This window comes from Monodelphis domestica, chromosome 6, assembly GCF_027887165.1.
Source record: "Monodelphis domestica isolate mMonDom1 chromosome 6, mMonDom1.pri, whole genome shotgun sequence".
Lineage (NCBI taxonomy): Eukaryota > Metazoa > Chordata > Mammalia > Didelphimorphia > Didelphidae > Monodelphis > Monodelphis domestica.
This window is the reverse complement of record NC_077232.1, coordinates 81,932,964-81,946,870: the sequence shown is the minus strand read 5'-3', so window position 1 is coordinate 81,946,870 and position 13,907 is coordinate 81,932,964. Positions and strand designations below refer to the sequence as shown.

The 13,907-nt window shown below is 36.3% G+C and overlaps 1 protein-coding gene across 2 annotated transcripts in view; it reads right to left on the bottom strand.

The window, feature by feature from the left end:
- The window catches only part of HTT (huntingtin), a 195,767-nt gene that overhangs the window by 71,431 nt on the left and 110,429 nt on the right, over positions 1–13,907 (bottom strand). For both annotated transcript variants that reach the window (XM_001364825.5, XM_056802364.1), the window contains 6 exons: positions 13,136–13,278; positions 9,794–10,001; positions 5,287–5,428; positions 3,060–3,239; positions 2,168–2,344; positions 1,812–1,888 (listed from right to left, as the gene is read on the bottom strand). In XM_001364825.5, coding sequence (XP_001364862.1) covers positions 1,812–1,888; positions 2,168–2,344; positions 3,060–3,239; positions 5,287–5,428; positions 9,794–10,001; positions 13,136–13,278 — 927 coding nt within the window. The remainder of the gene's footprint in view (positions 1–1,811; positions 1,889–2,167; positions 2,345–3,059; positions 3,240–5,286; positions 5,429–9,793; positions 10,002–13,135; positions 13,279–13,907) is intronic.

Sequence of the window (13,907 nt, the reverse complement as noted above, 5' to 3'; positions counted from 1 at the left end):
AGGCCTCCTTGTAGTCCTTTAAGTACCAACAAATATTCAATCCTTTATAGGAAACTTTTCCTCGGGCCCTAGTAGTGTATTCTCTCCATAAATTATCTCCAATTTACCCCTTATGTCTTATTTACACATAGTATCATCACCATTAGAAAGGGGGATTGGAGAGCAGGGGCTAGGTCACTTGTTTGTTTTGGGAGGGAAAGGTGGACTTTCTTTGGCTCCCCAGTACCTAGTACAATGCCTGGCACACAGTGGGGGGCTCAAAAAATGCTTGCTGACAAATAATCTAATGCAAGTTCCTTGAAGGCAGGATCACCTTAGTTTACCAGTGTCTGAATCCCCAGGGATTAACTCAGACCCTGCTACATAAAGAGCTTTAATAAGCTTTATTTGCATAGTAAAATACTGTGTCCAATTAAAACTGTGTAATAGTCTACCATAATTGTAACTAAATTGTTGTTATTACTGTTACTACTGCAGCTGCTGCTGTTGCTGCTATTGATCTCATGGACCTCAAGGATATTCTAGTCTCAAACTTCCTATTTAGATCCAAAACACAAGCAAGTAACCAAGGAAATGAAGAAAACCATTAGTAAATGTATTTTTTTAAGCCTAAAAATGCAGCATTCCACGTGACTGATATGTTTTATATAGGACTTTGCAAATAAAATTTGATAAATGCAAAATGGTGGTTCTCTTTCCTGTTTTTCCATGTAGTGGAGGACAGCAGTGAGATTCTGAAAGATCTGAGGAGGGGGCAGCTAGGCGACTTAATGGATTGGGAGCAAAGTCTCAAGACAGGAGGTCCTGGGTTCAAATCTGGCCTAAAGACACTTCCTAGCTGTATGACCCTGGGCAAGTCACTTAACCCCAATTGCATAGCTCTTACCACTCTTGTGCCTTAGAACCAATACACAGTAAACTCAGTATTGGTTCCAAGACAGAAGAATTTAAAAAAAAAAAGATTCTGCAGATTTTGCTTATCAAGGAAGACTACAATCTAAGCCAGGGTTTGCTGACTCCTATTCCACAGTAATTAGATGATGTTTATGAAAATTGTTAGAAAGATAAGAATAATTCTTAAACTCACATCCAACTTCTTCAACAATGAGTGGCTTCATCTCTTTTCAAATACCCAAAAGACCAGGTATTTCACACTTTGCACAACAGCTATGGTTGTTTAAAAAGTTGTATATTTTAAAATACTATCAACCAGACTGCTCATGTTTATATGCTTCCAGGTTTATGAATCAAAATGTCAGGAAGTGGAAAAGAACCTTAGGCGTATTTTCCCCAATAATTTCCAGATAAAGAAAATGTAAACAGAGGGAGGGAAGAGGAAAAGGGTGAGGCTATGGAAGTAGGAGAGAGATAGGGGGTGACAAAATAGAATGAGGGACAGGGGAGAGAGAGAGAGAGAGAGAGAGAGAGAGAGAGAGAGAGAGAGAGACAGAGACAGAGACAGAGACAGAGACAGAGACAGAGACAGAGACAGAGACAGAGACAGGGGTTGGGGGGAGGGAAAGAGGCAGAGGGAATAGAAGAGGGGGAAAGAGAGGGGCAGATCTAGCAATCCAGATCACCTAATACCACTAACACAATTTTCTTTCATTTCTCTTTGTTTCTAAATCAATTTTTTCAATAACAAAATTCACAATTTAAAGACATGCTTAAATGAATTTTCTGTAAAGCAAACAGTCCTCCTGTTACTTGAATAATTATTAAATTTCCTCATTCCAATTTAAATTTCTTTTATGTTTAGATATTGAGGGATTTCTTTTGAAGCAAGGCACACTTGCTTTAGAAAGTATTACCTCTGAGCTAATCCACTTTTTTGAAGGTATTCCTGGATTCTATTCAGTTCTTCCACAGGAAGCTGTGACATGCTGTTCTGTAGAAACAGAGACATACATGAATCAAAAATTCCTAAAATTTTAAAGATAAGGAAATACAACATTATCTGAGATATTTGTTAAAAGGTAGGCCAAGCATAGATAAACATATGTGATGTGCACACATAAAAACCTACAAGGAAAAAAGTACACACCTGTTCTGGCCAGCGAGTAGGCTATTCATTAATTTAAAAATATTATAAATAAAAACATGTAATTGTACTGACTGTATTAGCAAATTTAAAGTAGATATCAATATCACAGATTTGTTTCTGTACCTGTAAATTAGCAGCCAAAAGCATTTCTACTCGACGACAAGCAAGTGTGTCGACCATGCGAGCCAGCACACGGAATGGAGTACACAAAAGCTTGTCCACATACAACATGAGCACAGCCCCTGACTGGCTGAGGTGAATGCCCTCCAGGCACTGCAGAGTTTTCTTCAAGGTTGTTGGCTGAATTATCAAAGAAAAAAAGATCGCAGATGAGTATTCAGGGTTAAATCTCAGGCATGTAACTCACCACTGCTCAGTTTCAAGACTATAGCTCTCTACTACTCAGGAGCAGTTCAGACTTTTTGGACTGTTAGCATCAAGGCCCTCCACAACTGGCTGCTACTAAACCTTCCCAGCTTAATTTCAGTCACCTCATTCACAATACACTCCAAATGAACAGGATATTATGCTTTCTCAATTAAATGCCTTTGCTCACATTTTCCCCTGTTCCTAGAATGTCTACCATCCCCTCCCCACCTTCCATCCCAACTTTTTGCCTAATAAATTCCTATTTATTATTTATATTATATATTTATATTATTTATAAATTCTTTCAAGCTTAACTCGAATGCCACCTCCTCCAAGATGTATCCCAATTCTCCACAGCATATGGCAAGACCTCTCTCCTTGTACTTCACATCTTTTCAACTGTCTAATGACTTATCAAATAGTACTATGAATTATAACTGTCTATGTAACATTTGCTTCAAACTAGGCTGGAAGTTCTAGGGATTAGGTTCCATTTTAAAAGTGGTTCTCCTCTCATGTCTTGGCACAATAATGTGTACTCAGTAGATCCTTAATCAATGTTTGTTGAATGTTAACAGAACTGAAATGAAAACAAAACATTCTATTGCCGATACTGTTGTTATTAATATATTGAGGACAGACTTACAGATGAAAGGTTTTCACATCGAGACTGAATTGCCTGGATGAAAAGCCCACTAGCAGCTGAATTCCTGTGGACAGCACTAATAAAGTCTTGTACTGGAGGTTCATGGGAGAGACTGATCAGATCTTGAATATGATTGACAATAAGCCAAGTTAAATGTTCTGAATCGTATAGGTTCTGACACTAAAGAAAAAACACAGTGATACATTTCCTCATTTCCAAAGCAAAAATAGTATTTTTAGTACTTTATTTCTTAAAAAACCTCTAATGTTATGTAATAAAATACAATGAAGAACTTTATTAACATGAAGCATGTAAGCACAATATAAACAATTTCAGATTTTCAAGATAGATTCAATTGACAAAATCTACTTTCAAAGTTAAATAATTTTGACGCTAGAAAGACCTATGGAAGTATGTAGTAGGTGGGCAATAACAATGGCTGAACTGTGAAAATTCATGACAAACTTGTAGCCCATGCAAAATAGGTTATAAACATAAGGTATCAGAATGTATCGGTGTATTTTGGGCTTTCTCCAGGAAAAGCATACCCAGACCATAAGTTGTACATATTCTAGTTACACTGGTAGATATATCAAGAAGAAGAAAAGGGGCCTTAAGGATTTTAACTTGATACCAAAAATCCTTTAAGTCCTCTAATTCCTTTCCTCCTAGATATTAAATCATGTCATACCAAAACTTTATAATTAAACTTTACTAATAATGTCCCAGCAAAGATGTTAAGTACTACTAATTATTAATGACTCCAATAGTTACAAAGACACTGATATTGAGAGTTGTTAAAACCACTTGCCCAAGGTCACAAAGCCAGTAAATGAAGGAGCCAAGATTCAAATCCAAATATCAAGACTCCAAAACCAATGATCTTTCCACTATATCATCACCAAGAAACTGTTAAAGGAGTTTCATCTTCTAGAAAGTGGAGAAACTGTCAGCAATAATAAATTTGGTTTCTCAAATAAACTTTCCTATTTGGGAAAGAATGTGTTACAACATGTTAATGTATTTTATCTGGATTTCTCCTTTGCCCTGATCAACTTCTGCCCAATGATTATTTGTGTATTAAATATAATACCCCTACCAGACTATAAGTTACTTCAAGAAAAGAAATGTAATTTCATTACTGAATTCCAGCATAGTATCTATAATACTTTTTTACTCCAGTCTACTGAAAGTGAAATTAAGGTTCATGGTCTCCAGAAGGTCAAAACTTGCCCTATATCAGAGCCAAGTCATATCTAAAGTCTCTAATAGTCAAAAGATTTCAAATCAGTGTATATGAAGGGAATTTAAAAGAGAATCACTAATTTTTCAAATTTTAAAAGAGAATCTCTTAATTTTTCAAAGTAAAAATGGGATTAATATTACCAATCAATTTGCCAAAGTAGCTACCTAATACAGCCTACAAAAACAGAAAGATCTATGCTTATCTCATTTAACAATATTCACGTGCTATTAAAAAACTAGATCTTTTACTTTTTAGGACTACTTATTTATACTGAAACTCTAAATAAAGTGGTTTGTTCACTTTAAGATTTTGTGTTTCTTTAAAATTATTTGTCATTTTTTAAACATATTGTCTTTGAATAGGCAATACCAAAGAATGATACTCAAAACATTTGGAGAATGGAGCAGGATAGAAAGAAAATAAATTAATTAATATGAATGAAAACTGGATATGAAGCAAAATAAAAAGCTACTAAAAATTATTTCTTCAAAAACTTTACTTAACTTAAATAAATTTGTTTAACTTACTATACGCTATTTAACAAAACACCCTTGAGTAGATTTTATTTACTATGGTTTGATGAAGAAAAATGAACAAATTAAAAGGAGGTACACTACAGTCAACTCTCTATCATCCAAGTCAGTGGAGGGGAAAAGGGACATAAATGATCCAACATTACAAATAATCCTCAAATCCTTCCTATTCAGGCACTATTTGGGGGCAAAAACCTACTAGCCTAATTTTACTTCAGTACAAGTACTAAAATGAATTTTCAATGCCTGAATCCAATTAGGCAACAAAAGAGCTAGCCCTCACAAAAATTAGAACAGTAAAGGTGATCTGGGATTAAATAATGATCAAAGATTATAAAATCTTAAAACCATAGAATCTGTACCTAGATAACATGAGAATTGACTGTAGTTAGGGTAGGGATTTTTAACAAGACATCCCTTTAGTCATTCATCCAATTGTAAAACTTACAACATAATCACAGAAAAGAATGAGCGCGCCTCTTCGTACTATCTCTCTATTGCACACACCAAGTGTGGATGCCAAGTGGGAATCCTCACCATCGCTAGACATCTGAGGGCTGAGTAGTTTCGTACTGGAAAGACTGTGCCTTCTGGAAGGAACAATATTGTTGATAGTGAGAATAAGTAAGCATCTTTCAGAAATGGATACAAAGAAGTGATTTCCTAAGCAACCAGAGAAATCTGAATCTTAACAATGACAACAAACATCTGCCCCTAAGATTTTTCCTACAGGAAAAGGAGGTTAGGCCATTTTACAAAATAGGATTCAGTGAAATGTGAAAAACCAAGAGAATACAATATGAATTCTACTACCAAGCATCTATTTCACCCTAAGGGAGGTATTATGATGATACAAATACTGGAAGCAATTGTGTTTTGAATTTAAGGTGTAAAAAATTTAACTAACAAGGTTTATGGATAAGCAATTACATTTTCTCATGTTTTCTAGAAAACATTATCATGTGTCAACAAGAAAACCATAAGCCATGATGATAGTGCACATAAAATGTGCTTTGATTATAAGATCTGCAAAATGTAATGCCTTTAAATTTTTATCTCAGAATAACTAAGGGTCCCAGAAGCCTCAGTGTAGTTTTAAGCTGTTAAAAGTTATTAATAGCTTGTGGCCAGCCTGCCTGCCTACTATGGCTAAATAAATCTTTTGTTAACTACTGATTGACAGCTAGGTGGCATAGTCAATAGAATACTTTGATTTTGTATACAATTACCATTGGCTCTCTGGGTCTGTCAGTGATTGAAATATATGACTATGTCACAGTATGAAGGTGAAAGATGTGAAATTTGATTGACTGTGAATTACTAAATGATACTTGGTCACAGACAAGTCACAATTCAATGAATGTGATATGTAGGAGTTAATTACAGATTTCAACACATCATTCCACCCTAGCCTATCAGGACTTAGCAATGTGATTTGCAACTGTATACCATATTAGCAATAATTTGGGTTTTTTTTAAGAGTCCTTAACAAAATGGACAAAAGGAAGAATACTTCATGTGGAGACACTTTCATCACCCAGCCCCCCCGCCCCCAAATAAGGCTTGTTTTTACAAAAGAACAAAAATTTGACGTAATTGAATGTCATGAATGTGGTCATAGGAACTCTAAAACAGGATGAGATATCAAAACGCCTGAATCTATGGAATGGATCATTACAAAGCACTGAGCAAAATAAAAGAAAAAGTCAGAGGTACCTCAACTTTTTTTTGTGATTTGCAAACAACTTCAAGGAATAGAAGTACTACAGAGTCTTTTAGGTGAATGAATTGGAGATTGCAATCAAAATAATTCCTATTAGCTAGGCAATTATTCAGACAAAAGATTCAAGTTCATTTAAGGTAGTGAAAGAAAATGGCAATGAAGTAGATAATGAAGAAATTTTTGCCACAAGTGCTGGTTGACCGGATTTCTCTAATAATTGCTTTCAAAAGAGACATCAGTTGCATAATATTAAAAGTATTAGAAAGGTACCAATACACAGTACTGATTCTAAGACAGATGCAAGGGCTTATAACTAAATAAACTTCTGATATGTGCCAAGCATTGTGTAAGGCACTGGGGACACAAAGGTAACAGTCAGTCACTTTTCTCAAGATAGAATCAGGTGATTATATTTAGCCCTGGAAAGGTCAGAAAACATCTGATCAAATGCCTCCATTTTGGAGATGAAGAAACTGAGAGAGGAAGGGATTTACCCGGGGTCACAGGGGTGGTAAGCAGTGATATTACACTACCATTGCCTCATGATAATAATTCTAAAATATAATTAATCTTCCTGAAAATATAGCTTTAACTATATTACCTTATTGTTGAAAAATGGTAAGTGATTTCCACTAAATTCTTCACTACTTAGCCTTTATCTTTTCAGACTTGACTCCCCTTTAACATATACCCTACATCCCAAACTAATGTCTGAAACATACTGTCCTTCTCCCAACCTATAATCTCAAGATAGTTCAAATGAGGTAACTACTTGGGCTACTACAAACAGCAAGGGATTGAGGGTCTGGAAATCCTGGTTTTTGTTTCCACTTTACTGCTGGCTTAACAGACTGTGTAGGTCACTTAAGTGCTCTGAGCCTCAGGTAATTCATCTCTAAAAGCAGTATCTTGAAGGGAAGGTCCAGGTCCAAGATTCTATCCTTTTATGACTCTCAATCTTCATAGTTCATAAAAGGATTTTCCAGTCTACCTCACCTGACCTTATCTTACACATTGCATAGAACTTTTTTAGTGCTTCAGTTTAAACTGACTTTTCACATATTTACAACTCTGCCCTGTCAGAGGCTGAGAAGGAATTATTTCCATTTTATAGATGAAGAAACTGAGCCCTAGAGAAGTTAAGTGAGCTTAGTAATAGTCGGGACATGGTAAAAGTAGAACTTGAACATCAGCCCACTCACTCAAAATCCATTAGATCTTTCCATTAGATCCAAAAGAATTTTTGACTATTATGATAAGAAATGGTGGAAAAGACAAAGAAATAGATGATAGAAGCATTTAAAAGTAAAAAGGAAAGAAGGAAGAACAAAGAATCATGAACTCAACCACAAAGTCTGTCATGGATAGCAAAAAATATATAAGTATTTAAGTCAATAGATAATGGGATAGAGTAATGCCCATGATGTTTAAAAAAAAAAAGAGGGAGAAATAGGAAAAGGGAAGAAAATTTAAATTTGTATTTACTGAGAGTATTACAATAGAAATATGGTGACTTGAACTTCTAAGGAAATAAGCTTGGTTTATTTGATTCTGTGAAAATAATCAAAGCATTACAGAATATAAAGGAATTTTAGAGAGATCTTCTGCTCTAATTATCTTAACTTTATGGAGGGAAAATAGAAAGCTTAAGGAAAGCAAATGAATTGCCCAAGCTAATGCATAAAAATACGAAGAGCTTTAACCCTTTAAAAATTCACAATTCCTGCCTGCTATAAGGAAAAGTCCTCCAATTTTCATTGAATTGACTCAGTTTATGAGCATACCAAGCACCACTCTCATTCAGGAGCATTTCTCAGTGAGGGAAGCTTGTTATCATTGCCAGCCCTTTGAAACCTAGAGTTATTCTTGGTGGAGCAAGAAATCATTAGATAGGGGATAGCTAGGTAGCTCAGTAGATTCAGAGCCAGGCCTAGAGATGAGAGGTCCTAGGTTCAAATCTGGCCTCAGACACTTCCCAGCTGTGTGATCCTGGGCAAGTCACTTAACCCCAGTTGCCCAGCCCTTTCCATTCTTCTGCCATGGAACCAACACATAGTATTGATTTCAAGATGGAAGGTAAGGGTTTTTTAAAAAATCATTAAATAAGAAAGGAAGCATGAGATAACCCTACTAACGGCCAAAAAACTGGCACTGCTTTTTAGTCCATTTATCAAGTAAAGAGCCGTGACATCTAAATTCTTTAAGAGTAGTTAATATCCTCTTAAAGAAGTAATAACAATACCCTTTATAAGGTTATTGCCACTTTTTAACTTTCTGGGGCAACACAATACAGGGAGCACACAGCCTAAAGTCAGGAAGATCTGAGTTAAAATCTCAGTTCAAATCTCATTCAAACAATTATCAGCTATGTGATCTTGGGCAAATCTCTTAACTTTTTCCTCATCTGTAAAAAAAAGCACCTATCTCTAAGGACTGTTGTGAGGATCAAATGAGATAATAATTTTAAAGTGCCTATAACATAGTAAACACTATATAAATGTTAGTTGTTGTTATCACTTGGTTACTTTGTATTTTTCTGTAAGCTTTGAAATGATAGAAAATTATATGTGTGAATGTCAGATCATGGGCAAGGTGAGAAATCAAGAAAGGAAGGGTTGTGAATATAAAACTGGATCCCACCACAAGTAGGACTTTTCACATTTAAGCTGCTAAACCTCTATACATGCAGTACTCTGCAAGTTTAAACAGCAAAATGCTGTTCTCTGTTGCTAATCATGCTACCATGATTTGATTCCTTCTACCAATACAAGCAATACCCTGTGTCCTTCGATGTTGAGGTTTTCCTAAAGTATTTGAAAATATTTGTAATTATTTTATTAAACATAACAAGTCCCATATTTAAACATTTGACTGGTAACAAATTGCAAAATATTGTGAAATATCTTATTGCAAAATATCCTACCTAGGGAATCAATTTAAGAACTAGAACATAGTAGGAGGGATATAATAAAAATAACCCATCTAATGGAACAATGTCAAAAAATACAATAAAATAAATGAAAGACTTTAAAAAGCAGCTACTATTTTGAGTGGCTTTTATCAAAGCACATCTATGGTCCAATTACTACATGGCAAAAAGATTCATGTAGAATAGAATTCAACAAAGGCCCCATAAAGATTCTGAAAAATGGATCCCCTTAGAAGCATCTCTACCTTGAATAACAGATCAAATGCTAGAGTTGCACTTGAATGATGAGCTTTAAACTCTTACTTGGGGGTCTGATGCACTTCGGACCACCAGTTGTAGTTGGTATAGTTGACAAGCAGTAGGATCTGACACCACAGGAGCACTAAGGAAGGATGGGTAGGAATCATAGATCGCACCAGCTCACTCAGGCTTTCCAGGGTATAAAAGCTGCCATCAGAGCCATCACCTGTAAAGAGTCTAGTGGCAGCTGCAGTGATTCTCCTGAACATTCCTAGAAACAAATTAAAAATTCAATAGTTGAGAGGAAGATCTCTCTGATACTCATTACAATTCAACATTAAACACCTGAAGACAAGATGATAAAAAGATAGTCTTTTATTCAAATATCCAAGTTATTTAAGACATGGAACTTCAACAAAAATATTTTAGAGTCTTTAATAAACATTCATTTCAACTTCCATTCATCAGAATCTTTCTCATACAGGCATCATACAATGAAGATGCCCATCAGTCTGTAAGCTTTTACCTCTCTAAGTAAATCTGAAGAGGTATGAAGTACAGGCAAGAGATACTGAGACTGTAGTTTAGAGATGAGAACTAAGAGGATTGGGGGAGGTTGGGGGAGGGGGGGCAGCCACCAGAGATGATGATGATGATGATAACTAGTATATGATCAGCAGAGAGAACATTTATACTGAAGAATTTCCATATGAGAGTTGAGTGGAAGATAGATGTGACCCTAGAGTTAGGAAGATTGAAATCCCATCTGGGATATATTTAGTAGCTTTGTGACCATGGTCAAATCACAAACTCTCTGAGCTTCAGATAACTCATCTATAAAATGGTGATAAGACCTATGGTACTTACTTTACAACATGACTGTAAGGCCAATAGAAACAAATCTATGAAACATTCTGCAAACTTTAAAGTACTATATAATTACCTGTTATTATTCTTAGCAAATTACTTATAACAAAATGCACACAAACAAAAAACAAAAGCCTCCTTGTAGCCAAGTAAAGAACTTTTTCTCCCCTAATCCTTCCCTGCCACCAACTCCCACAGACACATCCTGGAATAATTCTGCATTTAAAATTCCCAAAGTGCTTTGGGATGACAGTCATCAGTTTTTGGCTATGAAATCAGGAAGATAGGTCCCCACCCAAGGATGCTGAGAACAGCATGACATTGTAAGACAATCTCAAACTGCCACCCCCTCCCTCAAAATAAGGCAATCTAGTCAATTTGATCAAAGAACACATGTGCCATACACGGTCACCATGCCCGAACTTCCATTCATAGTGGGTGGATTCTATTCTTGCTAAAAACAGAGAAAGAAAAATTTTCCACTAGGCACATAGTTGAACATGAAAATCCACTAGAGAAGATGAACATCATGCCATGGGCACACATGCTACCAGAATGTACAAAATATTTTATGTACACTTTAATTCTCTTTGGCATAAAATCAAAACACCATCTTAAGAAAATAGAAAAGTAATGACACTAGAGCAAGATGCCTATTCAATATTTCAACAAATCTTCATAACAGCCCTTTCTATTTTTAGGTAAAAAAAAAAGGCAACACTTTAGGAATTAAATGATTTTGTTTTTCCTCTTTTTTTGTGGAAAATACAAGCACAGTCTAAAATTGTTTTCAGTCTTCCCTGCTTTGGCCTGAGGCATACAAGAGAATCAAGGGCAAGATTTGGATGGAAAGATTCTTCATCTAACTCAATAAAATGATTCCTCCTTAACTCCTTTGAGCAACTGTAAAAACATGAGTGTATTTTAAAACCCTTTTCCTCCAATACCTTAGCTTTCTTACCTAAGTAGCCAGACTATAAATTCCAGTTAGCTATAAAAAAGCTATCGATACCCAATGCTTCCATATTTCCATAATCCTCTGCAATACTTTAAGTTGTTCATTCAGCAAGCCATTTATTCCATACTTACTTATTATGTGTGAGGCACTGTGCTGGGCACTAGGCACACAAAGACAAAAACCCAAATCAGTCTCTGCCCTCAATAAGAGTAAGGAGAGACAGATCCAAATACACAAAGATGGAGGGTCATGAGGGAGAAACGGAGAAAGTAATTTGGCTAGATTACTGAGTGTGGGAGTAGCACCAACTCTATTAATATTTGACAAAGGATTTGCACACTCATCATCCAGGAAAGTGTGTAAAATACAATATCGGTTCTATACAAGATTTTGAGGATGCCTAAAAGAGTCAAATATTAGCTGTTCTCATTTCCTATAGGATGGCAATCCTTTATTTTTTTGGTCTTAGGTAAATTTAAAAAAAATTTACATTCTAAATGGACCACATTAATACTAAACAATAAATACTAAAAACATTTACAACAACTTTTTAAAAAGTCTTTAATAACTCTGCCACCTAGTGTCTTGCAGAATAGATATTCAAGAATCTATTAAAATAAGACAAGAGAAACATAAAATAAATTAGGGTTTGAGATTTTCTTCCTATTTTATACATAACTTTTTTAAAAAATCACTTACATTCCATTTTACAATCAATACTATGTATTGGTTCCAAAGCAGAAGTGTGGTAAGGACTAGACAATGGGGGTTAAGTGACTTTCCCAGGGTCACACAGTAGGAAGTGTCTGAGGCCACATTTGAAGCCAGGTCCTCCTGTCTTCAGGCCTGTCTCCTTTCTCAATCTAGTAAGTCACTTAGCTGTTCCCTATACATATCTTTTGAAATGCTCAAGAAACTCTTGGGCCCTGGTTTATTTTAAGGCTTTATATTTAGGACTATAGCTATATTAGGTACAGTGGACAAAACACTGGGCCCACAGGCTGGAAGACCTGAATTCAAATCTGGCCTCAGGCTCTTATTCACTGTGTGACCCTGCTAAGTTACTTTACCACTGTTTGTCTCCATTTCCCCAGAGTCACAGAGTGAGTAAGAGTCTGAGGCCAGATTTGAATTCATATAAGATAATGTTTGCTAGGCACTTAGCCCAGGGCCTGGTACATTATATAACCCAGCTATATAAATGTCAGCTGCTTGGGGCAGCTGGGTAGCTCAGTGGATTGAGAGCCAGGCCTAGAGATGGGAGGTCCTAGGTTCAAATCTGGCCTCAGACACTTCCCAGCTGTGTGACCCTGGGCAAGTCACTTGACCCCCATTGCCTAGCCCTTATCACTCTTCTGCCTTGGAGCCAATACACAGTATTGACTCCAAGAAGGAAGGTAAGGGTTTAAAAAAAAAAATAAATGTCAGCTGCTATCGGTGCTTCAGTGTGCATGGTTAGATAGGCACTAACCAGAAAAACACACACATGCAGTACAGCCTCTGCCTCCATTAAGTCTGTGATCAGAAACAGTGAGGAGACAAGCACCTGGTACCCCATAAGGTCTATCCTGGAACCATACCTGACTTGAAGATGTGAATCAGGCACATGAGCAGTGTGCCCAGTTCCTGACAATAGAACGTGTGCTGCTGCTCACTCATCTCCACTTTTAGCTGCTTCATAACGATGTCCTCCAAAAGAATGCCCACCAGCTGTAACAGAAATCTTGAAAGAAGAAGGCTAGGTATCAGGCAGGGATGCATTACAATTATGTGGAAAATACTTCTACCTCCCACTCCCAGCCCCACCAAAATGAGAATTTGTACTGAGAAGGTTAATACAAGAATCTAAGCAACAGAGGAGAGTCTGACCTAAGGCGAAGGAAGTGGGAATGGATATAGGGAGGCATTTACAAAGGAAAATTGACAGTGTTCAGGGCCTGGTTGGCTGTGGGAGTGCAGATGACACTGAAATTTCAAATGAGAGTCACTGGGAGACAGTGCCACTAACAACAGGGATATCAGGAAGAAGAATGGGTCCAACAATCCCCTCAATCTCTATTTGTGTGGAGTACTGATTTTGTAAGTTTAGGTGAGGAAGAATAAGGAGTTTTGAAAGGTGTTTTATCAACAAAAGATTTCATCCAAAACTTAGCTATATTTGCTCCTTTCTCACCATCCCATCTCCAGGACTGTTCACTTTCGCAGGGAATTAGCAACTGAAAATTCTTTAGCAGAGGGCACCCAACAAGGTACTTTTGTTTGTTTATTAAAGAACATGATTTGTGCAGAAAGGAAGTGAAGAAAAAATCTGCATAGGACTACTGATCATAACTAAATCAATACCTAAAACCC